The sequence below is a fragment of the Oncorhynchus keta genome, chromosome 10, assembly GCF_023373465.1.
Source record: "Oncorhynchus keta strain PuntledgeMale-10-30-2019 chromosome 10, Oket_V2, whole genome shotgun sequence".
Lineage (NCBI taxonomy): Eukaryota > Metazoa > Chordata > Actinopteri > Salmoniformes > Salmonidae > Oncorhynchus > Oncorhynchus keta.
Window position 1 is genome coordinate 66020231 of NC_068430.1, and position 23922 is coordinate 66044152.

Here is a 23922-nt window from a genome sequence, read left to right on the forward strand (position 1 = left end):
TGAGGTGCAGTTAACTCTCATGAACTTATCCTCTGCGGCTTATCCTCTAATGAACTTATCCTCTCCTTTCCTGTGGCGGTTCTCATGAGAGCCAGTTTCATCATTGCGCTTGATGGGTTTTGCGACTGCACTTGAAGAAACTTTCAACATTCTTGTTGAGAGAATACCAAGAGTGTTCAAAGCTGTCATTAAGACAAAGGGCTATTGCAGCAGACGACCACACCAGGTTCCAGTCCTATCAGCTAAAAACAAGAAGAAGCGGCTCCAGTCGGCACATGCTCACCAACACTGGACAATTGAGGAGTGGAAAAACATTGCCTGGTCTGATGAATCACGGTTCCTGTTGCTTCATCCTGATGGTAGAATCAGGATTTGGCGTAAGCAGCATAAGTCCATGGATCCATCCTGCCTGGTATCAACGGTACAGGCTGGTGGAGGTGGTGTACTGGTGTGGGGAATGGTTTCCTGGCACACGTCAGGTCCCATGGTACCAATTGAGTAACAAACGTTTCCGACACCTTGTAGAATCCATGACTCGAAGAATTCAGGCTGTTCTAGAGGTAAAGGGTGTACATAATAAACTGAATGTATATATAAGTAGTGACACAGGCTCATCTAAATCAACCAATCTATACTGTTATTTCTCACCCACAGGGTAATGGTCAGTGCTCCATATCAGAAGAACGGATCTGGTGGAATCTGTAGATGTGCTCTAGACAGAACAGACTGTACAGACTGTTACACTCCTCAAGGTAGAGATGGAAGTTGATGATACACTATACTGTACTTACTGGACTGCAATTTAGAAAGGTGGTTACCTTAACAAAATGAATAATTATACGAATTATTAGAACATGTAACACCTACCACGGTAACCATGGCTAATCGATATTTGTCAGAGTATTAAAATATTGCTGAAATGTCAACAAGGTCTTGAAAAGGAGAAACACTAGTTGATTCTGCATGTCTGCCTTTTGCCTTCCAACAGAAACTGACACAATCAAGTACATTGGACTGTCTATGGCTGGACAATCTACTTCTCCTCCAACATTCACTGTAAGATAACCACCATGTTGTTGTTTTCAAATACTCAATGTGAGTATGTGTAATACATGTGTTTGGCTGTGTTGACATTGGCAGCCCAATTATGATCTTGATTTCACTAATTGTTATTTTGAACAATCAGATCAGCTCTGAAAAATATCTGATGTGATTGGACAGAATACCAATTAGTGTGAAAAATATCAGAATTGTGCTGCCTGTTTAAATCCTAATCACTTGTTTCACTTAAGTCATAAAACAATACCTCAGCTATCTAAAAATGATCATGACAAATTCCTTTAACTGTCTTTGGAGACATCTGAGGTCCATCAGACAACCCATTATTTTATCACATTTACAATGATTTATTCTCCTCATTCAGGCCTGCAGCCCTGGTCTGGCACACGAGTGTGATGGGAACTCCTATCTGAACAGTATCTGTTATCAGTTCAACAGCCAGCTCCAGATCACCTCGAACTTCACACCTGCCTTCCAAGGTATAACGGTGAAACTAGAAGACAATTGTTGATAATAATAACATAACCCAAGGGTTTTAGGTATACATTGACTGTTTATTCATGTCATGTTAAATTACATTATGATTGGGTCACAAAATATTAATTGTGAATGATAAGATTTGGATTACTGAATATGTAAAGATTGTTGTGAGTGTTATCCATCATATACATTTATGTATTTAACTTTCTCTTACAGAATGTACTAAGAAAATAGTGGACCTCGTTTTCCTCTTTGACGGATCAGGAAGCATGACAACGGAGGAATTTGATAAGAACAAAGGTTTCATAGACAATATCATGACAACCCTAAAAAACTCCTCAATCAAGGTAAACTTCCCTTTAAATGTAATAACTTGAATCATGCTTGTGAGGTTGCTGAACATACTGTTTATCTACACTTTTGGGTTGCCACACCGGCAGAACCTTTCCAGTTCAAACAGGTTCCTTGAGGAACGCCTCTGAAAAGGGTCTTTGAGGAGCCCCTGTGTAAAGTTTCAAACTGGAACCTTTTTGTGATGGGAGGAGTTACATTTTTAACCTTTCTAATAATATATTGTAGAGGTGGCAGCCTATCAGATTGTAGGAGTGGCTTATTGGAGGTGTCGCTTTCGGATGCTTATTTTTGGCCACCCGTTAGCGTAAATGTTTGTACACTGCAAAAAAATAAACTTGAATATTTATACATATAATATTAAGAATATTTATATTAATGTTAACATATAGTAATGTGGCAACTATTCTAACCTCGGGAGTGGCATAGGCTCTTGAGGATCTCATATGCCTCTATTGATGAAGGTACAAAACTGTCGGTCTAAACCTTAACATGGGATTACAATACAACAGATCAGATGAATAAGAATGACATTTACTCTAACGGGTGACCAAAAAAATAAATATGTTAAAGCCACACGACTACTAAGCCGCGCCTCCACTCCAGGGTTCCTCCAGGAGCCCAATGCTACATTGAACCATTAACCGTTCCTCCAAGAATCCCTCAACTAACTGAAGGTGCAAATATGAACCATTGACTAGCAATGGTTCCTTGTAGAACCTCAGGGGTTCCTTGAGGATCTTCAGGGTTCCTCGAGTCACCACTAATTCTAAGAGTGTATGTGCAATACCCATGAATGTCGCTGCATGGAAAGTATGGAATGAAATCAATATTAGTCATATTTTCCTATTTTTTTAAACCACAGTTTGCAGCAGTTCAGTTCTCATCAAGATCCAGGACCGTTTTCAACTTCAATGACTACAAAGAGGGGAGAGCCTTGACTAATCTTTGGAAAGAAAAGCACATGTCTAGTCTAACCAACACACATCAGGCGATAGACTTTCTTTTGTAGGTCACAGTTGATCATTATTAATCAGTTTTACTTGATGAACGGGGATTGTGGTGTAAGAAAGATAGCTTGATCTGTTGTTTGTATACATCTAATTCAGGAAAAACATTTTTGAAAACCAAGCCGCCGGCGCCACCGCAGATGCAACTAAAGTACTGGTCATAATAACAGATGGAGATCCCAGTGATACTGATAAAAGGTTTAACTCTATCAACAGAAGTGATGACAAAAACATCATCCGTTTCGTTATTGGGGTAAGTCCTTAAAAGGGGAGAGTGTATCCTCCCAACACAACACCACACAATTGTATGACTAAATTAATTTGAAACTGGTTTTATTACCATAACTACAGCTGGTTGATCACTAGCCAATACATTTTGACGAGGAGGCATGCGCTCCTAGTTGAAACGACCAAAGGCCAATATATTTGCATCTCTGTGAACTTCAAGAGAAATGGTTTGAAAACGTACCTCAATCCAGGGATGGAAGATGTCACTGTAGTGCTACAGTACTTATCCCACAACAATCTACGGTGAATGAAGAAGATTGAAATACAGCAAGTTTTTTATTAAACTGCCTCGTTCATCCTCATGCTAGTTAGCTAATGCTAAAGCAGCAGTGTTTTTATCTGATCAATTTACCGTCAATTCTCAATTTACCTTCCATCCCTAGATTGAGGTACATTTTCGAATAATTTCACTTAAAGTTCACAGAGGTGCAAATACAGTGGGGCAAAAAAGGATTTAGTCAGCCACCAATTGTGCAAGTTCTCCCACTTAAAAAGATGAGAGAGGCCTGTAATTTTCATCATAGGTACACTTCAACTATGACAGACAAAATTAGCAAATATTGATAACTTGGAAACTATTGATGTGTGTCTCTGACCATCTCAGTATTGGTTTTAAAATGCTTTCTCCCCTATCTAAAAATGTGTCTGTTCCCAATGTGTCTGTTCCCCTCTACAACTGCTAGTAAATTTACCAATGCTTTTTAATCCTCTGCTAATGATCCTGTTGTGTGACATCACACTGATGATTTCCTGAACAGGTTCAATTACATACGGTATGTCAGGCTACGTTAGGCTCAGCGACACCAGTTAAAACCAAGGATAAACTGTCTGCCAGAGTCTCACCTTGGTTGGATGACCACTCGTTACCCTTTAAAAGTTTTTTAAAAATAAATGCTGAACGTAAAAGGAAAGCCTGCTAACGTCAAGTATTATATGAGATAATGAAGGATCTGATGAGAAATTACAATGTTGTGATTAAAGATGCAAGATCAAACTACTTCTCTACCCTGATTTAGCAGACAAGATATGTTTATGTCCCTTGCCATTATTTTATATTATATGATTTTATGGAAAGTAGAATATAATTCAATTTAGCAAATTAATTAGAAAGGATATTTTTCCCATTCCAGAGTGAGAGTGCACATATGAAGTGGCTATATCGAGCTTAAAAGTGATCATCTGAAACATGTCCTATAAACTAGATGTATAGTTATTTGGTCATTTTAGTTGTGAATGATACAAACCTTGGAATGCCTTAGAAATCAAAAGATATATGGGCTACATGATGTGACTATAGGCTTTTGATGATTCGAGAAAGTCAAACTTCCGCTCTGTTCCTTGTCTCAGGCTGCACACACTGTTCTCTCATCATATGATCATATTTTCGCTCCATCAATTACAGATTTGATTTACTAATATGTCAAATTAGTTTTGATTTAGAATGGCCCAGGAACAAGGGCAAGACAAAAAATATGCACTCGAATCATCCCAATGCACTCGAATAGAGAAATGGAGGCTACTTTCCGGCTGGTACATTTTTCACTGGCATTGGTCAGGCTACTTCGGCTATTTCACTGAGCGACAGGTGATATTCCTCCCAAACTCTGTATGCTCTTTAACCCTGTTCCTGCAGCTACCCAGTACTTAATTTGGGAAATCAAGTGAAATCTGTTCGGGAACATCGATAGTATGTTTTCACAACGAAACATATTTCATTAAACTGTTGATGCCCCTCTCTGCACACAATGTGAGCTATTCTGTAGCTAAAGGTGATGTGTCTGCCTGTTAATTTAGAAAATATACAAAATTCCCTATTACTAGGCTATTCAAAATCAAATAATAATTCACTATAATTGTAGGCTAACTCAGATGTATATTATAGACCAATTATGTACCAAGATATCTTAAATCAGTATTAATTTTTTTTTAAAAATGTGCCTTGTGTAATATGCAGTAGGCACAGTCATTATTTTCATTACATTTCTTTTTTGGGGGCTTGGAAACAACATCCACAACAACTATGTTTTCCACTCACTTTCAACCTGTTGTTGAACTTCTTTCTTCAAATTGATCAATCAAAATGAGGTGAGTTTTAAAACAACATACTGTTGTGATGATAAGTGTTCATTAGCGAGTTAGGTACTACTAACTCATGTCCAAAGTGCATAAGAGATTACTGTGACTCACAGTTATGTAGAGTTTTTCAGTGAACATGGGTGGTTCAGTATAATCCCCAACACCTATTCACTATGGTGTTCCTCAGGGATCAACTCTAGGCCCCCACCTATTCGGCCCCCACCTGACCTCGAGCTGCATGTGAAGGTTGTCCAGACCCGCCTTTACGATATCATCTAAGAAATACATTGCCTTCCGTAATTATTGGGATAGTGAAGCATTTTTAAATTATAGCTCTATACTCCAAAAGTTTGGATTTGTAATGAAACAGTTACTATGAGGTTAAAGTATAGATTATCAACTTCAATTTGAGGGTTTTTGTGTAAATATTGGTTGTGTCATTTAGAAATGACAACACTTTCTATACATACTGTAGTTCCCATATTTCAGGGTAACAAAAGTATTGGGATTGGATTGACAGGTGTTTCTGGTTAGTCAGGTGTGTTCCGTGACATCATTTGTGCAGGCACAAGAGAGTTGTCTAGGCTTTGCGTTTGCCTTTGGTGGAAGGAGAACTAAGGATTCCATCTTTAAGGCTTGGTTAAGCCCCATTCCATTTCTTAGATATTTTACCTCTCTATGAGCCAGGATGCAGCTTGAGATCCTCTGACAGGGCACTGTTGGCCATTCCAAGGTCCAGGTTGAATTTGTATTTTATTCTCCTTCCTCCTGTTTATTACTTTTCTTTTTTTTAATGATGTGAAGCACTTTGTTACTTGTATTAAAAAGAGCTATACAAATACTGTTTATTATTATTGTTATTAGTAGTTTCAAGAGTCCAGTCCAACTTCCCAGTTACGATGTGAATGTTTAAATATCATGCATATTGAAAAGGAAATTAGACTTCACTATAATTCCTGTCCTCAAGTGATATATTTCTTGGCAGGTCAAGAATGTCGATTTGACGAAACTAAAGTCACTAGCATCAGAGCCAAAAGAGAACAACACTTTCCTCATCCAGGACTACAACGGACTAAAAGGAATCCTAGACAACTTACAAAAAAAGATCTTCAACATTGAAGGTACAACTCCAGATTCAGTTGAAATTAGTACTGACTTATTTTACAGCAAAGTCCCTGTCAACTGAAAGTTGTTATTCATTAAAAAAAACTTGGAAATACTGGTCACCTCCTGAAATATACACCTTACTCAAAACATTCCACAGTAGAAGTATAAATGTATCGCAATTAATATCAGTGTTCCTATATTCTAGGTTCCAAGACTGCTCTGGCTGGAAACTTGACGAAAGAGATGTCTCAGAGTGGGTTCAGTGCTGTCTACGTTAATAAGGTGAGATACACGATAGTATGTCCAGTATGTATTATCATCTTATTTAAAAATATAAATGTACTGACCACCATTGCAACTAATGCTTATTAATGAAAAATATAACCCATTGTTTTATTTCCTCTACAGGACACCTTGGTTTTGGGCTCAGTGGGATCAAACAACTGGCGTGGATCCCTCTTTGAGACTGAGGGTCAGAGATCAGAGGAAAGGGAAATTCAGGACCCCACATTGGACAAAGATTCCTATATGGGTAATGGAACATTAACTTAGGGCTAGGTGTCCCGCTAGCCAGACAACCTCTGAAACTGGAGGGCACGCAATTCAAATAAATAATCATAAAATTATGGATATTAAACATTTAGGTACATACAAGTGTCGTATATCGGTTGAAAGCTTAAATTCTTGTTAATCTAACTCCACTGTCCGATTTACAGTAGCCATTACAGCGAAAGCATGCCATGCGATTGTTTGAGGACGGCGCCTCACATCAAAATATTTTTCCACCGGCACAGGTTTCATAAAGTCACAAATGGCGAATAAATATTCACTTACTTTTTGAAAATCTTCCTCAGATTTGTCATCCAACGGGTCCCAGATATGTAGTGTCGTTTTGTTAGATAAAATTCTTCTTTACATCCCAAAAAGTCAGTTTAGTTGTCGCCATCGATTTTGAGTAATCCACTCGTTCCACATGCAGAGAAAGAAATCTGAAAATCTACCCCCAAATAAGTTTCTATTTACTCCTCAGATACCCTAAAATGTAATCAAACTATAATATTTCTTACGTAAAGAAGTATGTTCAATAGTAAACGTTTTTTAGCATGAGCGCGCATACACGAATTTCCAAGACTGTCCCTGTACTAAAAACTGATATTTCTTATTAATTTTGGAAGTTACAAGCCTAAAACCTTGAACTGCTAGCACCCTGTGGAAGCTATAGGAATTGCATCCTGGGAGCTAGAATTGAGTATGCCCCTATACTTTCTATTGTAAGAGCATGGACTCTCAAAAATAAAAGTATTCTGGTTGGTTTTTCTTTGGATTGTCTCCTACCATATGTATTGTGTTATATTCTCCTACATTATGTTAACACTTTGAAATTTGTAGAAATGTTTTCTTTCCAATTGTACCAATTATATGCATATCCTGGCTTTAGGCCCTGAGCAACAGGCAGTTTACTTTGGGCACGTCATTCAGGCGGAAATTGAGGAAAAGGGCCTAGCCAAAATAAGTTTTAAGCTAAAAAAAGAAATATTGCTCAAAAGGGAATTTGAACAGCTGCACCATCAAGAGCATGACTGGTTGCATCACTGCCTGGTATGGCAACTGCTCGGCCTCCGACCGCAAGGCAGTACAGAGGGTAGTGCGAACAGCCCAGTCCATCACTGGGACCAAGCTTCCTGCCATCCAGGACCTCCATACCAGGCGGTGTCAGAGGAAGGCCCTAAAAGATGTCAAAGGCTCTAGCCACCCAAATCATAGACTGTTCTCTCTGCTACGGCACGGCAAGCGGTACCAGAGCGCCAAGTCTAGGTCCAAGAGGCTTCTAAACAGCTTCTACCCCCAAGCCATAAGACTCCTGATCACCTAATCAAATGGCTACCCAGAATATTTGCATTGCCTCCCCCTCCGCCCTCTTTTACATCGCTGCTACTCTCTGTTGTTATTATCTATGCAGTCACTTTAATACCTCTACCTACATGAACATATTACCTCAACCAGTACCGGTACCCCCCTGTATATAGTCTCGTTATTGTTATTTTACTGCTGCTCTTTAATTACTTGTTACTTTTATTACTTATTCTTATCCGTATTTTTAAAAAACTGCATTGTTGGTTAGGGGCTCGTAAGTAAGGATTTCACTGTTGTATTCGGTGCATGTGATGAATACGATTTGATTTGAACAAACAACTTTTTTCAAGGCTCCATTAGTTCAGATGTTTCAGAGAAGGGAGTAGAGTTACAATTCACCTACAGTTCTTTATTGTTCTTATAGGATACTCTGTAGCTGTTGGGAAGAAGAACGAGAACCTTCTATATTTTACCGGAGCACCAAGATCTGAACACATGGGACAGATCCTACTTTTCAACAAGGTTAACAACAACTGGACTGTGGCACAAAGATTGTCTGGAGAACAGGTTGGTGAACATTAGATATTTCTGTAAGCAACGTGGTATATCAATCAAGTTATACAACAGGGACAACATGAAACCAGCTTTTGTGGTTACTTCAACGGTTGATTCACTCCTCCGATAGTATAGAGGAACACATGATATCACTTTTTATGTTTACTTATGAGTTCCATTTAACACCAGAGTGCTTCTTAAAACATTTCAAAACTATTTTTGTATGAATGTAAGTTTGGATTTTCTCAGATGGGCTCCTACTTTGGGGCAGAGCTGTGTTCTGTGGACATAGACTCAGACGGCAACACAGACTTCCTCCTGGTCGGTGCACCAATGTTTCACCAACCACCGAGAGAGGGCAGGATCTACGTCTACATTCTAACTGATAAGGTGGGCTGAACTGTGAATCTCTGAACAACAGGTTCAAATGCTGCAATTTGTGGTTGAAAATGTTCATCAGGGACAACGTGATCTGGAGGCCGATATTGATTAATTTGGACATAAATATCCATCCTCTTCAATAACACTGCACAAAAAGACAATGTAATATGGATTTATCTTCATGTGATCTCTCCTTTATTAGCTGGAACTGAGGATGGAGATGAATGTTTCAGTGCTGGTTCAGGGTAGATTCGGCTCCTCCATCTCCTCTCTCACAGACCTGAATGGAGATGAGCTGAAGGATGTAGCTGTGGGCGCTCCACTTGAGGACGATCACAGGGGGCGTGTACATCTACCTGGGTGAAAAGCTAAAGGGGATCCGCCCTGAATTCAGCCAGGTGAGATAGACGAAGATGGAAATTGTTGAAAAAGGCACTTCATGATCAAAGAAAACAGACATCCCTCCTGGGATATCAATATCAAGGCCTTTTCATGAAATGTTTGTCTTCTTACTGCAGCACATCTCAGCTGCGAGGATGAGATCTAAGCTCCAGTTCTTTGGCCAGACGATTGATGGGAAGATGGACCTGGGTGAGGATGGACTGACTGATATCGTAGTAGGAACGCGTGGCGCAGTTGTCGTCTTGAGGTACGAGTCCAAAAAAAGGATAAGAAAAGACAGCTGGTTTAAAACGGACAGTAAAAAATATCCCACTAGTGTGGGATCTGCACTGAATGGGGACTGCGCTCAATGAGGTGTGGGCGGTGCTACCCAACATCGTACAATGTAAGCTAACATCACTGTCTTTACCCTCGATCGCTAACAGGTCCAGACCAGTCCTCAGCATCTCTGCTCATCTCCACTTCCATCCCTCGGAGATCAGCACTGATAACTTTGACTGTCTGGCAAAAGAGACCATTTCCCCTGTGGTGACTCTGACAGCCTGCTTTAACATGGCAGAGGCAACAAAGAGTAAAGCTGGTAAGAACTCTCAGAACTTTTGGAATACTGATGGCTTTGTGCTTTCCAACATAAATTGAGTGATCTGAGACTACATACACTACATGACCAAATGTATGTGGACACCTGCTCATCGAACATCTCCTTCCAAAATCATGGGCATTAATATGAAGTTTGTCCTCCATTTGCTGCTATAGCCTCCACTCTTCTGTGAAGGCTTTCCACTCGATATTGGAACATTGCTGCGGGGACTTGCTTCCATTCAGCCACGAGCATTGGTGAGGATGGGCATTGATGGGCGATTAGACCTGGCTTGCAGTCGGCATTCTAATTCACCCCAAAGGTGTTCAATGGTGTTGAGGTCAGGGTTCTGTGCCTGCCAGTCAAGTTCTTCCACACCGATCTCAACAAACCATTTCTGTATGTACCTCACTTTGTGCACAGGGGCATTGTCATGCTGAAACAGGAAAGGGCCTTCCCCAAACTGTTGCCAAAACATTGGAAGCACAGATTTGTCTAGAATGTAATTGTATGCTGTAGTGTTAAGATTTTCTGGCACTGAAACTAAGGGGCCTAGCCTGAACCATGAAAAACAGCCCTAAAGCATTGTTCCTCCTACACCAAACTTTACAGTTGGCACTATGCATTCAGGCCGGTAGCGTTCTCCTGGCATCCTGGCAAGCTTTACACCACTCCAGCCGATGCTTGGCATTGCGCTTGGTGATCTTAGGCTTGTGTCTGGCTGCTTGGCCATGGAAACCCATCCCAACGAACAGTTCTTGTGCTGATGTTGCTTCAAGAAGCAGTTTGGAACTCTGTAGTGAGTGTTGCAACAGAGGACAGACAAGTTTTATGCATTTCAGCACTCAGCGATGCCATTCTGTGAGTTTGTGTGGCCTACCACTTCGTGGCTGAGCTGTTGTTGCTCCTAGACATTTCCACTTCACAATAACAGCACTTACAGTTGACCGGTGCAGCTCTAGCAGGGCAGAAATTTGATGACTTGTTGGAAAGGTGGTATGTTGAAAGTCACAGCTCTTCAGTCTCATCTTCTACTTACAATGTTTGTTTATGGAGATTGCATGGCTGTGTGCTCGATTTTATACACCTGTCAGCAATGGGTGTGGCTGAAATAGCTGAATCCACTACTTTCAAGGGGTGTCAACATACTTTTGTATATATAGTGTAATTGTGGTCTAGGTCAGAGCCTCGTTGCATAGCTAAATCACTCTATACAATAAGTGGGTCTTGGTCTCTTTCCAGTCTGAAGACCGGTGGAGGCTGCTGACGGGAGGACGGCTCATAATAATGGCTGGAACGGAGCATACAGAATGGCATCAAACACATAGAAACCATATTCCGCTCCAGCCATTACCACAAGCCCGTCCTCCCCAATTAAGGTGCCAAAGGTTGTTCCTTGGTGAGGATCTGGGACTCGAGAGTTAAGGTCTTGACTCCATCTCTGCTTTCTACTTCAATGCTGTCCCATCAGCAGGCAACCATGAGGTTCTGAACTTCTCTCCCTGATAAGGAAGCCATTTAAGATTTATTGTGTACTTTTCCAGGGGCGCTGAGTGCAGGGATGAACGTCTCCTACACGCTGGATGTGGATCCAGTGAGACAGAGGAGCCGGGCCTTTTACAATGACACGAACAAAGGGGCCAGAAGTCTTCTCTCTACTGTGGAGCTGAGAAAGGAGCGGACCTGCTTCAACCACTCAGTCTACATGACAGTAGGATCAATGAGAAACTGTAGCTATGCACCAATACAACAACCATAATGTCTCTCGTAAGGAGGGGATTTAATGAGTAACATTAACTTGTTAGGTTGTGGAATTCTTATTGAATTGTTATTGTCTTATTCAGTGGTGAAAAGAATAAGGGTTGTTCAGGACTATGGATAGGGAAATGAATGACACATTTTCTTTTCTTCCAGCAATGCGTAATTGACACATTATCGCCCATAATCATCCAACTTAATTTTTCTCAATCTCAAAGCCAACAAGAGGGTTGTACTGCCATTCTGAATACTGACAGTCCTACAAAGGCTGTGGTTGAGGTACGAGGATACGTTCTGGGTCTGACTAAAACCTGTTCACTTACAATGATCAACAGTACGAGCATTGACTGTGGATGTGAGTATTGTAATTTAGCCAAAGACCTGTGAAAACAGGTCATCTAAACACATTGTCTTGAATTCATCATAGGTGCCCTTTGAAAAGAACTGCAAAGAAAAAGAAACCTGTTTGGCAGAGCTTGAGGTGGACTTCAACTTCATGTAAGTGTCTGATAAACAGAGGCCATATAAAGGAACTTGTTTGTAACTATAATGATTACTGTCTGCTCAAAAAAAGCATGTTTTCAGACTGTACGGTCTTGTCTCTCTTATCAGCACATCAACTTTATTAGTGGTGGACCAGAGTTACTTTAATGTGACTATAAGACTGTCCAATCACGGGGATGACTCCTATAACACCAGTCTAACCCTCCTCTACCCTCCTGGCCTCTCATTCTCCACGATGCATCTTCTGAAGGTAATACCGACACCCCTCCATCTATTGTGTAATTAATTCTGATGTTTTCTTCTTGCTCTCGTCTAAACCAGTGTTATTCAAACCTGGAGACCCAAAACATGTTCAGCCAATCAAGGGTTAGATGATTAGTGTAATCAGGGGTGTTCCTCCTGGGCTGGAACAAAAGCTTTCCTTGCTCATCTTGTGGGTCTGCAGAACCAGGATAGAAGAACGTTGATTCAAACATCAGTTTGCCGCCAAACATTTAAATGTTCCCCACATGTGCTAATTATTTATAAAATATTAAAAGGTGCACTATGCAGAAATCACTCCACCCTTTCCTGGTTACTAAAATTTTAATAGTTAGCTTAAGTTTGTGACAAAACAAGCAAGTATAGTGTAGAGAATCATTGTACCATCTAAACAGCTGTGAAATATATTTTCAAAAACAATATTGTATTTTCAGCTGTTTGAAGCTGGTGTACAAAACCGAAAGTAAGACACAAAAACAAAACGTAACTGGAAGCAGTTTTAGGGTCCTTACAGAGTAAAAAGTAATATGGACGACTAGAAAAACCATAAACCAAATTCATTCACCCACAAATCAGCCGGGCCAGACAAACTGGACCCTTTCTTTCTAAAATGATCTGCCGAAATTGTTGCCACCCCTATTACTAGCCTGTTCAACCTCTCTTTCGTGTCGTCTGAGATTCCCAAAGATTGGAAAGCAGCTGCGGTCATCCCCCTCTTCAAAAAGGGGGACACTCTTGACCCAAACTGCTACAGACCTATATCTATCCTACCCTGCCTTTCTACGGTCTTCGAAAGCCAAGTCAACAAACAGATTACCGACCATTTTGAATCTCACCATACCTTCTCTGCTATGCAATCTGGTTTCAGAGCTGGTCATGGGTGCACCTCAGCCACGCTCAAGGTCCTAAACGACATCTTAACCGCCATCGATAAGAAACATTACTGTGCAGCCGTATTCATTGATCTGGCCAAGGCTTTCGACTCTGTCAATCACCACATTCTTATCGGCAGACTCAACAGCCTTGGTTTCTCAAATGATTGCCTCGCCTGGTTCACCAACTACCTCTCTGATAGAGTTCAGTGTGTCAAATCGGAGGGTCTGCTGTCCGGACCTCTGGCAGTCTCTATGGGGGTGCCACGGTTCAATTCTTGGACCGACTCTCTTCTCTGTATACATCAATGATGTCACTCTTGCTGCTGGTGAGTCTCTGATCCACCTCTACGCAGACGACACCATTCTGTATACTTCTGGCCCTTCTTTGGGCACTGTGTTAACAACCCTCCAGGCAAGCTTCAATGCCATACAACTCTCCTTCCGTGGCCTCCAATTGCTCTTAAATACAAGTAAAACTAAATGCATGCTCTTCAACCGATCGCTGCCTGCACCTGCCCGCCTGTCCAATATCACTACTCTGGATGGCTCTGACTTAGAATACGTGGACAACTACAAATACCTAGGTGTCTGGTTAGACTGTAAACTCTCCTTCCAGACCCACATCAAACATCTCCAATCCAAAGTTAAATCTAGAATTGGCTTCCTATTTCACAACAAAGCATCCTTCACTCATGCTGCCAAACATACCCTTGTAAAACTGACCATCCTACCAATCCTCGACTTCGGCGATGTCATTTACCAAATAGCCTCCAATACCCTACTCAACAGATTGGATGTAGTCTATCACAGTGCAATCCGTTTTGTCACCAAAGCCCCATATACTACCCACCATTGCGACCTGTACGCTCTCGTTGGCTGGCCCTAGCTTCATACTCGTCGCCAAACCCACTGGCTCCATGTCATCTACAAGACCCTGCTAGGTAAAGTCCCCCCTTATCTCAGCTCGCTGGTCACCATAGCATCACCCACCTGTAGCACGCGCTCCAGCAGGTATATCTCTCTGGTCACCCCCAAAACCAATTATTTATTTGGCCGCCTCTCCTTCCAGTTTTCTGCTGCCAATGACTGGAACGAACTACAAAAATCTCTGAAACTGGAAACACTTATCTTCCTCACTAGATTTAAGCACCAACTGCCAGAGCAGCTCACAGATGACTGCACCTATAATTTAGCCCAAACAACTACCTCTTTCCCTACTGTATCTATTTTATTTATTTAGCTCCTTTGCACCCCATTATTTTTATTTCTACTTTGCACATTCTTCCACTGCAAATCTACCATTCCAGTGTTTTACTTGTTATATTGTATTTACTTTGCCACCATGGCCTTTTTTTGCCTTTACCTCCCTTATCTCACCTCATTTGCTCACATCGTATATAGACTTGTTTCTACTGTATTATTGACTGTATGTTTGTTTTACTCCATGTGTAACTCTGTGTCGTTGTATGTGTCGAACTGCTTTGCTTTATCTTGGCCAGGTCGCAATTGTAAATGAGAACTTGTTCTCAACTTGCCTACCTGGTTAAATAAAGGTGAAATAAAAATAAATAAACCCACTGGGTCATACAGCTGCAAAGACAAGGTATGATTACACAATCATATATATTTATAACCTCCTACTAGCCAGGGTCAACCCCTTTTACATCTCTGTTGCTAGGCAGGAATTGGTTCCTCTCATTGGTCTAGTCATGGCCCTGCCTGATGCTCAAACCTTTGTGGGCATGGAAGTGTTTGTGTGTGCGATAGGACTGTAGTAGGAGGGTCGCTGTGGTCGGCCCCTTTGGCTCCCCTCCCAGAGGTTTCTTCTCACTTCATCTGTTGACTTGACCTCGAGCCAAATTCATCAGTCTTCCTTAGTTCTGCAGCTGGCCTGCCCTATCAGGAACTGAAGCTAGACTGTTGCTTCTCTCTGTAGGAACATTGATATTCAATAATATATTTGAACAGAATATTACATTTTTGCACTCCCGCTTGTCTCACTCAGTAACTTTCCACACACCAAATTCCTGTAGAGTGTATGGAGAGTAATCAATATATTCTCGTATGGTAAAATGAAAAACTATATTTGAAGCTTGAATCCAACAGAAAGAGAGGACATAGAACAGATCTACCCCTTCTCAGACTTGCTTTCAATGAGAGTGACAGATCTATAACTCCATTTGTATGTGAATTTGGTCGGGTCGCCCAAAAACGTACATATAGCGATTTTATGCGTAGTGCATCTTTAAGTGTTGAATTGATTAGTTCCGTAAATTGGTTTATTGGTTTATTTTTGACTGTCAGTGATTATTTACACACCTGACATATTGTCTGTATTCCATAGTCTACAAGGAGAACGGTGTTCAGCTGTGGTGGTCTGGAAGATGAAATGGACATAACTACATGCAGTGTCAGCATACCTGTCTACCGTAGTAAAACTACAGTGAGTGATTACTTATATATACCAGTAAATAATGTTCAACTGTGAATACACTGGTAAAGCTTTAAAATGTTCTTAAATGATAAAGACTCAGAGCTAAAAGCAGTAACTCAATGTCTTATTGAGTGACAGCTTTGATTTGAGTGATACAGTGCCTTCAGAAATGCAGACCCCTTGATGCTTTGCACATTGTTGTTGTTACAGCCTGAATTTAAAATAGATTAAATTGAGTGTTTTTGTTTATCACTGACCTACACACAATACCCCATAATGTCAGTGGAATTATGTTTGACATTTTCACTAATACATTTTTTTTAAATGAAAAGCTGAAATATCTTGACTCAGTTGAACCCCTTTGTTAAGCTTAAATAAGTTCAGAAATAAAAATGGGCTTAATAAGTCACACATTGCATGGACTCACTGTGTGCAATGATGAGTAGAGCATTACTTTATTCATCTCAACTTGGGAAATTGTTTTATCCCAGCATGCATCAATGACTTAAAGTGACAGGACAAGCAACAATGACCAACATGATAAAAATAAAAAAACATTGACATAAAAAGGCACATGCACCATACTATCCCTAAAATAATAATCTGATTCAAGTGCTGTTTTTTTATCCTACTTTGGGAGAAAGAAAAAAAACAAACATTTTCCAATAGGAAAAATAAGACCTCATAACCGTTAATCAATTAGTCATTAAAAAGCCTCATGGCTGTCGGTAAAAATGACCATCTAAACCTCTCTGTGGAACATCTGAGCAGGCTTAACCTGCTACTGAAGCTGCTCCTGTGTTGCATTAGAGCCCTGGTGGAGTGGGGGTGTGTCACGTGCAGCTTTTTTATGAACATGTCCTCCATTGATTCCAGCCTGCTGCCAATTGTAGCACTGTCTTTCTTAATGACTTTGTCAAGCTTGTTTATGTTCTCCTTAGCTAAATTCCCTGTCCAGCACTCAATGGCATAGGTCGCTACACTCGCCACGACATTGCTATAGAACATACGAAGCATTTTGTCACATACTTTAAAAGTCCAAAGCTTCCTTAATAAAGTACATTCTGGATTGTGCTTTTTTGTAGCCACTGAGAATTCTCCTTCCAGTTCAATTTGTTGTCCACTGTTACACCTAAGTACTTATAAGAGTCAACGGTGCCAATCTCTTCACCATTAATAGAAATGGACTTAAACATGTATTTTTCTTCAAATCTACCACTAGCTCCTCGGTCTTCAGTACATTCAGGTCCAAGTAATTGGCCTCACACCACTTCAAAAGGACCCAGTTGTATCCCTGTGAAGACCATTGCCTCCTCTCATGACACAGTTTACTATAGCAGAGTCAGAGAATTTCTGTAAGTGGTTCAGTTCATTGTGTGAGAAGTCATTTGTGTAAAGGGTAAACACAAAAGGTGACAGGACAGTCCCCTGTGGGCTCCCCATGTTTGTACATATCCGATCTGATACTGCCTGGTTTAGTCTAACGAACTGTGGTCTATTGGTCAGGTAGTTCACAATCCATTTGATTGTGTGTGGGTTTACGTGAATGTCATTTTGGGACAAAATGTGGGGTTGTATGGTATTGAAAGCACTGGAGAAGTCAAAGAACATTGTTCTCGCTACACAGCCAGGCTTCTCCAGGTGCTCATATTCTCTAGTGGAGACATAGCAGAACAAGCCACTGGGGTCTTAAGTCTTTCAGTGCAGTCCCTCGTAATTTTTTTGAGATGGGCTCTATGCGGGATGTTTTCCATTTTAGTAGGAATATCTGAGCGTGTTAGGGACAGGTTAAAAATATGCTGCAGTATGAAAGCCAGTTGATTAGCACACACCTTGAGTACTCTGGCTTTAACCCCATCAGGCCCTGCTGATTTACTGGGATTGATCCTCTTCAGCTGCCTCACCACTTGTTTCTTCGAGATGCTCGTGGGCTCAGTGCTTCCCAGATCAGAGTCCAGCACCTCCCCTATCTGCTGTTGCTCCGCTGATAAATCATACTTATCGAATGAATCTGGTAAAAATAAAACGTTTAAAAAAAAAAACTCTTACCTCACTCTGTAGTTACTGTTAACGGTTTTATTCATACCATATATCCTTCATGTTATTTGCTTGCGTTCTAATGTCAGTATGTATTCATGTTTTGCCTTGCACAATATTGTCAGTAGAGAAGATAACATAGTCCGTTATGCATTCAGAGCCCATTAAGATCCTCCTCCCAGTCATCTATAAATGGATTCTAATCTGTACCTTCAAAGCAGATCTGTAGCGCCTCTCCAGTTTCAGGTGTCCATTCGTGAATCACCGCCTGAGTGACATGTTACCTCTGGACCAGTGGGCGGTACTTTGGTAGCAGCTGGACGAGGTCGTTGTCAGATTGTCCAGTGGAGGCAGAGCAGTCGAGCAGTAGGCATCTTTCACGTTGGTGTAGAGAATGTCAATGGTCTTGTCCAGATGAGTTGGAACTTTAACATACTGTTTGAAGGTAGGAAGTGTTGCAAACAGTGGTTGAAATCTCCAGAGATAACAACCGAGTCAGGTGATCGATTGAGTAGGTAATGTGGTGACTTTGTGGATAGTTAATTTGCAGACGGCGGGATGTAGACAATCACTATGACGCTAGGGAACGCTCTTGGTAAATAGTAGGATCAGCAGCCCACTGCTAATATCTCCACATGAGGGAAACAGACCCTCTTCACTGTGACATGGTTAGTGTGACACCATTGATTGTTTACAGACAGACTCCTCCGCCCTACTTGACCCCGAAAGTACAGAGCTCTTGTCAGCTCTGATTATTGTGAAACCACCTCTACATGGGAATCAGGTATGACCTCCGTTAGCAAAGTTTCCGTAAACCATACCAGACTTGTTTGCCGACGTAATCTCACATATGAAGTCGTTGCTGATAGTTCCTCCGTCTTGATTACAAGCAGAGCGGACGTTTCCCATGATAATGGATGGGAGATAGAGATGATTTCCTCTTGTTTTGTAGTCATACACCTCCCCTGATTCCCCTTTTCCTTGGTTTCATCTCAGTGGGCCTCAAGATCAAACTGGCTGTACGTTATTAAGGTCTCTGCACTACCAGAGTGTTTGGTGCACTCCACAGTATCTAAACTCAGAACAGCGATTACTCACCACAAACTGGAAGAACCTTTTTCCTTTAAAGAGTCCGACGTGAATGATATACTGCTTTCCCGGGAACAGGCCCAAATCCCTGTCATTTGCGTGAAGAAGAGACAGAGAAAAAGCATAGTAGTGACTGCATCATGTTATGGGTATATTTGTAATCGTTAAGAACTGTGGAGTTTTTCAGGATAAAACATTAAATGTAGCTAAGTACAGGAAAAGTCCTAGAGGAAAACATGGTTCAGTCTGTTTTCCGCCAGACACAGAGATTAATTCACCTTTCAGCAGGACAATAACCTAAAACAAGGCCAAATCTACACTGGAGTTGCTTACCAAGAAGACAGTGAATATTCCTGAGTTTTAACATTTTGATTTAAATCTCTGTGAAAATCTATGGCAAGACCCGAAAGTGTTTTTCTACTAATGATCAACAATAAATTTGACAGAGCTTGAAGGATTATTTTAATAAATGGGAAAATTTTGCACAATCCAGGTGTGGAAATCTCTTAGAGACTTACCCAGAAAGACTCACGGAAGTAGTCACTGCTAAAGGTGCTTTTACAAACTATTCACTCAGGGGTGTGAATACTTATGTAAATGAGCTCTCTATTTCATTTTCAATAAAATCATGTTTTTACTATGTCATTATGGGGTATTGTATGTAGATGGGTGAGCTTTTTTTAATTCAGGCTGTAACAAAATGTGGAATAAGTCAACAGGTATGAATATTCTCTGAAGGCATGCCTTCTACTTCTTTTCCACTTCCACAGTTATGATCCAATTTCAAATCAAGTCTGACTTTGTCAACGATGCCATTTTCTTTTTCAGGCAGTGTTCACCAGTAAATTCCATATTTTGAATACATACAACTGGAACGACACAATGGAAATGACCGTCATCGGCCTGAGGTAGAAAATATGCTTCCACAATGTGAATTGTGTGAGAATCAGTCCAGTAAACACACATTTCCCCATGCAGTCAAAGTATTGAACATACATTGATTAAAACAAACTAGGTTTATACTACCTCAATACCTTCTTCTCAATTAGCTGAAGGACTTCATAGCATTCCATTAATGTACACAAAAAATGCATTTACCTTTGCTTTATTTACAGCGACAATGGAAACTCAACCAATAGTTCCCTAACCCGGACCATCCCTGTTCAATTTGCAGTTGACCTGGTAGCAAAAGCGTAAGTCTTTACAAGCCTATACTTGACATTTTGTTTGAGAATGACTCCATCAAGGTGACTTATCTTTTTGTTGTTGTTGAAGCCTTCCCCAAGACTCCACCACTTACATGAACTTTACTCAGGAGGACACATCACCTAAAAGACTGGTGAATGTATATGAGGTAAACAATCAACTGCTATTGCTGTGACTGATCTTGAAATTGTGATTCACACGGTGTGGGTGTAATGAGCTAGATCTTTTTATACTAAAACAAAAACATTTTAATGTCTCTGTCGCTCTAGCCTTGCTCATTTGGGAGTTAAGGTTTATGTTTTGTAACAAATGCCTTTTGTATAAAATCTCTATACAAATGTTAATGTTAGTATCATTGAGTGATTAAATGTCCCACTGTTTACAGGTGCAGAACTTGGGATTTAACTCTGTACCAGTCACAGTCACTTTCCCAACTAAGCTTGAGCACAGATTTGAAATGAAGGACTACGAAATATCTATCTTACAGGTACTGTTCATATTTCCTACGAAAATGCTGACGTTTCACTGCCACAATTTCTTTCAATAGGAAACAACCTAATACAAGTTTCCTTTCTTTTTCTTTGAAGAACCACACTCAATGTGGAAAGGTTATCAATTCAACAACAGAGGTGAGTATTGAAATATGCCACTCACTCTTGACATTGTTGGTAACCGATCCAATCAGGTTACAACTCAGTGTAGTAAATTACGTTACTGAAACACACATTTTGCTTCTGGCTGTGTTTACAGTACTGCTCTCCAGAAAAATACTGCAAGTCCATCGAGTGTGAAAGTTTCCTTTTGGAGAAGTTTTTGACAGTTACATTTGTGCTGTCTGGAAATGTTTCCTTCAAGGACCTCGATCAACATGCAAAGGTCTGTATACAGCCAACTTTAACAAATAATGGTACAGAGTAACATGCTAATAATGAATGAGACTGAGACAGCAAACATCTCACTTTTAAATCTTTGTCATTGTTATTCTTTAGCACGCTACACCATTTAAAGCTAGAAACGCCATTCAAACTTAAATGTGCAGAGTGGACTTATTGATATATATATAAAATTATACTTTTAAACTATTGAGCTTTTTGTCCTCCATCCACTTCCATGGGATTTATTCAACATTCTAAAGGTTCCATTGTTAGACTTCCATGAATTCCAACATTCTATTATCGAAAATCAAGAGATACGGATGTCTTAATAACCGCATCAACTTCCTCCATTAACTTCACTGTTGACTACGCCATGCAAGTAGCCTAGTAGTTTTTGACTGGTCTTCAAATTGGCAAAATCGTAGCGCAAGTCTTCATCGCAAAAACGTCATAAAAGGCATCTGATTTCATGATATAAACTTGAAGCCCCTGCAAAAGACCAGGAACATTGAAGTATGACGTGGGAATGTGTCACTTGCCTTGCTTATTAGCTGACAAATCAGCTATTTTCCCCCAAAGTGTATAGGGTATGACATCTTGGTCTACTTATCTGCTTTTCAAATCTAACATCAGAACATCAAATGATGCAGCTTTGTTAGTTTGTCAACTTTTACATATTGACATTGACCACTTTCCGAGCATTTTATACCACAATTTAGACAAGCATATGGGTCTACTCCTTCTCTGCTATTTAAATCTGACATCGCACAGCTGTTCTAATAAGCACTACTTTTAGTTTGAACTTTGAAATATCTGGAGTTTTGACCACTTTCCCAACAAGTTAGACGAAGCTCTACGTTTGTCTAACTTCGCTATTTAAATCAGAACACTTCTACTATTACCACAAAATGCTTTTAAAGAATTGAAGCAAGGCACACAATTTTATTTAATGTAGTTTGACTAACAATATCTCACTCTACAGAGCTTGTCATTGCCAAAGAAATTCACTGGGGACAGAGAAACAGTCAATTTCATCAGTTTAGTCAAACTCTGCTATGACAAAAAACGATATGCCCAGACAGCGAGTGACCCAGGGGTAAGTTTCCTGTCAAACTTTTCTTCAACAAAGATACAAATATATTTCTTGAGCAAAGATTGACAAAAGCATCAATTTTGTAATATTTATTTGCTCATTAGGACAACTCTACAAGCTTCCACCAAACACAGGTAATTCCGTTTGTGGAATTAAACTGATTTACTGCATAAGAGTTGTTTTAAAATGCTTGTTTTATCGTAAAACGCGTGGTCTCAAAATGTATTACTCCAGATTGATGTCCAGGCTGAGATCATCATTCATCCACAAAGAGAGCTGATACTAGGGACAGGAGTTGGAGTAGGACTCTTTCTCCTGCTCATCGTCACAATGGCCATGTATAAGGTGAGTATCGATGATGCGACAGGACCTTTGCGTCTGCATTGTAAAGGAACAACCCTTTGTTGAACTGTTCAACATTGTCTTTCCCTTTCCACTCAGATGGGATGCTTCCAGAGAAAAAGCCCTGATTATGACGAGAATGAGGGGGAATAGAGTGAGCAGGATGACGCTGCTAAGGCTAACAATGTCTATGCTAATGCTTTGGAGAAGCAGCCAAAGCCCGAGAGCGAAGGAGTGGAGTCAAAACCTCTCCTTGTGGCTTCCACGCTAGCAATGAGGGGGTAGGGGAGGGACCAAAAGAGAAACAGGATGTCAGTCAGATGCAGGCTAAAGGAGTAGTAGTCTAAACAAAAAAAGAGCGATTCAGACTTACCTTATGTTGCTTCCTTATGCACACTGAATATATGTAATTCAACCACCCAAAACCCTTCCACTTGTTGGCCAACAGATTCACATGGTGTTTTCATTCAATAAGTTTTGAATAGTCCTACCCTAATCATAGAGCTGTATGACAGTCCAGCCACCGTGCGCCAGGCTCCCAAATTATTGCACAACATGTTGGCTGGGTGAGGGTGGACGCCAACGTTTTGGTTCTTTTTCCCGTTATACTAAAAATGTGTTAACTGACTTGCCTAGTTAAATAAAGGTACAAATAAAAAATAAATAAATTGTGCTGGATTTATTACTTGTGCTTTGAGATGATCAAAATGATCAATACTTTAGTTATGTGCCTTTTGTAATGTATTCATGGTGGCAGCCCAGGTGCAATGTGTGAGATGGTGGAAATCAGATTTAAAAAAGGTATTCATACCCTTTGTAATTGAAAGCCTAAATTTGCCCTGGTGCAATACATTTCCTCAACAAGTCACACTGTGTTGGACTCCACCTGTGTAAGAAATGTATAGATCACCCACCTTAAATTAATCTGTAAGGATAAATACCCCTCTCTCTGTATGGTCCCACAGTATGATAGAGACTTTCAAAAGAATGAGCAAGTCAGAGATGTGATTATAGAGAAGCACAAATCTGGGGAAGGGTACACAACCATTTCAACGTCACTGAAAGTCCCTTGAGCTCAGTGCAGTCAGAGTGGAAAAAAATAAACTACCACGACACATCCTAGATCAGGCCCCCACTTTAAACTTAGCTGCGGGATAGGAAAGGCACTGAGGGAAGCTACTGTGAGGCCAACTGGGACTCTGAATGAGTTACATTAGTCACAAATAAAAGTTCCCAATCAAATGCATCAAAATACAAGGCTGTGAGACTTATATAATAAAGTGACGGGCCATATACTGTAATTAA

General features: G+C 40.4%; 1 protein-coding gene across 1 annotated transcript in view; it reads left to right on the forward strand.

The window, feature by feature from the left end:
* LOC118389238 (integrin alpha-L-like) overlaps nt 1-23288 on the forward strand; it is a 31946-nt gene extending 8658 nt beyond the window's left edge. Inside the window, 30 exon segments of the mRNA XM_035779098.2 lie at nt 655-752; nt 989-1056; nt 1424-1538; nt 1756-1886; nt 2756-2898; nt 3000-3153; nt 6250-6385; nt 6577-6653; nt 6780-6903; nt 8650-8792; nt 9030-9170; nt 9364-9503; nt 9505-9559; nt 9680-9810; nt 9989-10143; nt 11688-11854; nt 12058-12180; nt 12329-12399; nt 12514-12655; nt 15886-15984; nt 19930-20009; nt 20217-20294; nt 20377-20455; nt 20693-20794; nt 20895-20936; nt 21058-21183; nt 22165-22278; nt 22380-22409; nt 22510-22620; nt 22717-23288. Coding sequence (XP_035634991.2) covers nt 655-752; nt 989-1056; nt 1424-1538; nt 1756-1886; nt 2756-2898; nt 3000-3153; nt 6250-6385; nt 6577-6653; nt 6780-6903; nt 8650-8792; nt 9030-9170; nt 9364-9503; nt 9505-9559; nt 9680-9810; nt 9989-10143; nt 11688-11854; nt 12058-12180; nt 12329-12399; nt 12514-12655; nt 15886-15984; nt 19930-20009; nt 20217-20294; nt 20377-20455; nt 20693-20794; nt 20895-20936; nt 21058-21183; nt 22165-22278; nt 22380-22409; nt 22510-22620; nt 22717-22770 — 3229 coding nt within the window. The 3' untranslated portion in view covers nt 22771-23288.
* Nucleotides 23289-23922: the final 634 nt, after the last annotated feature.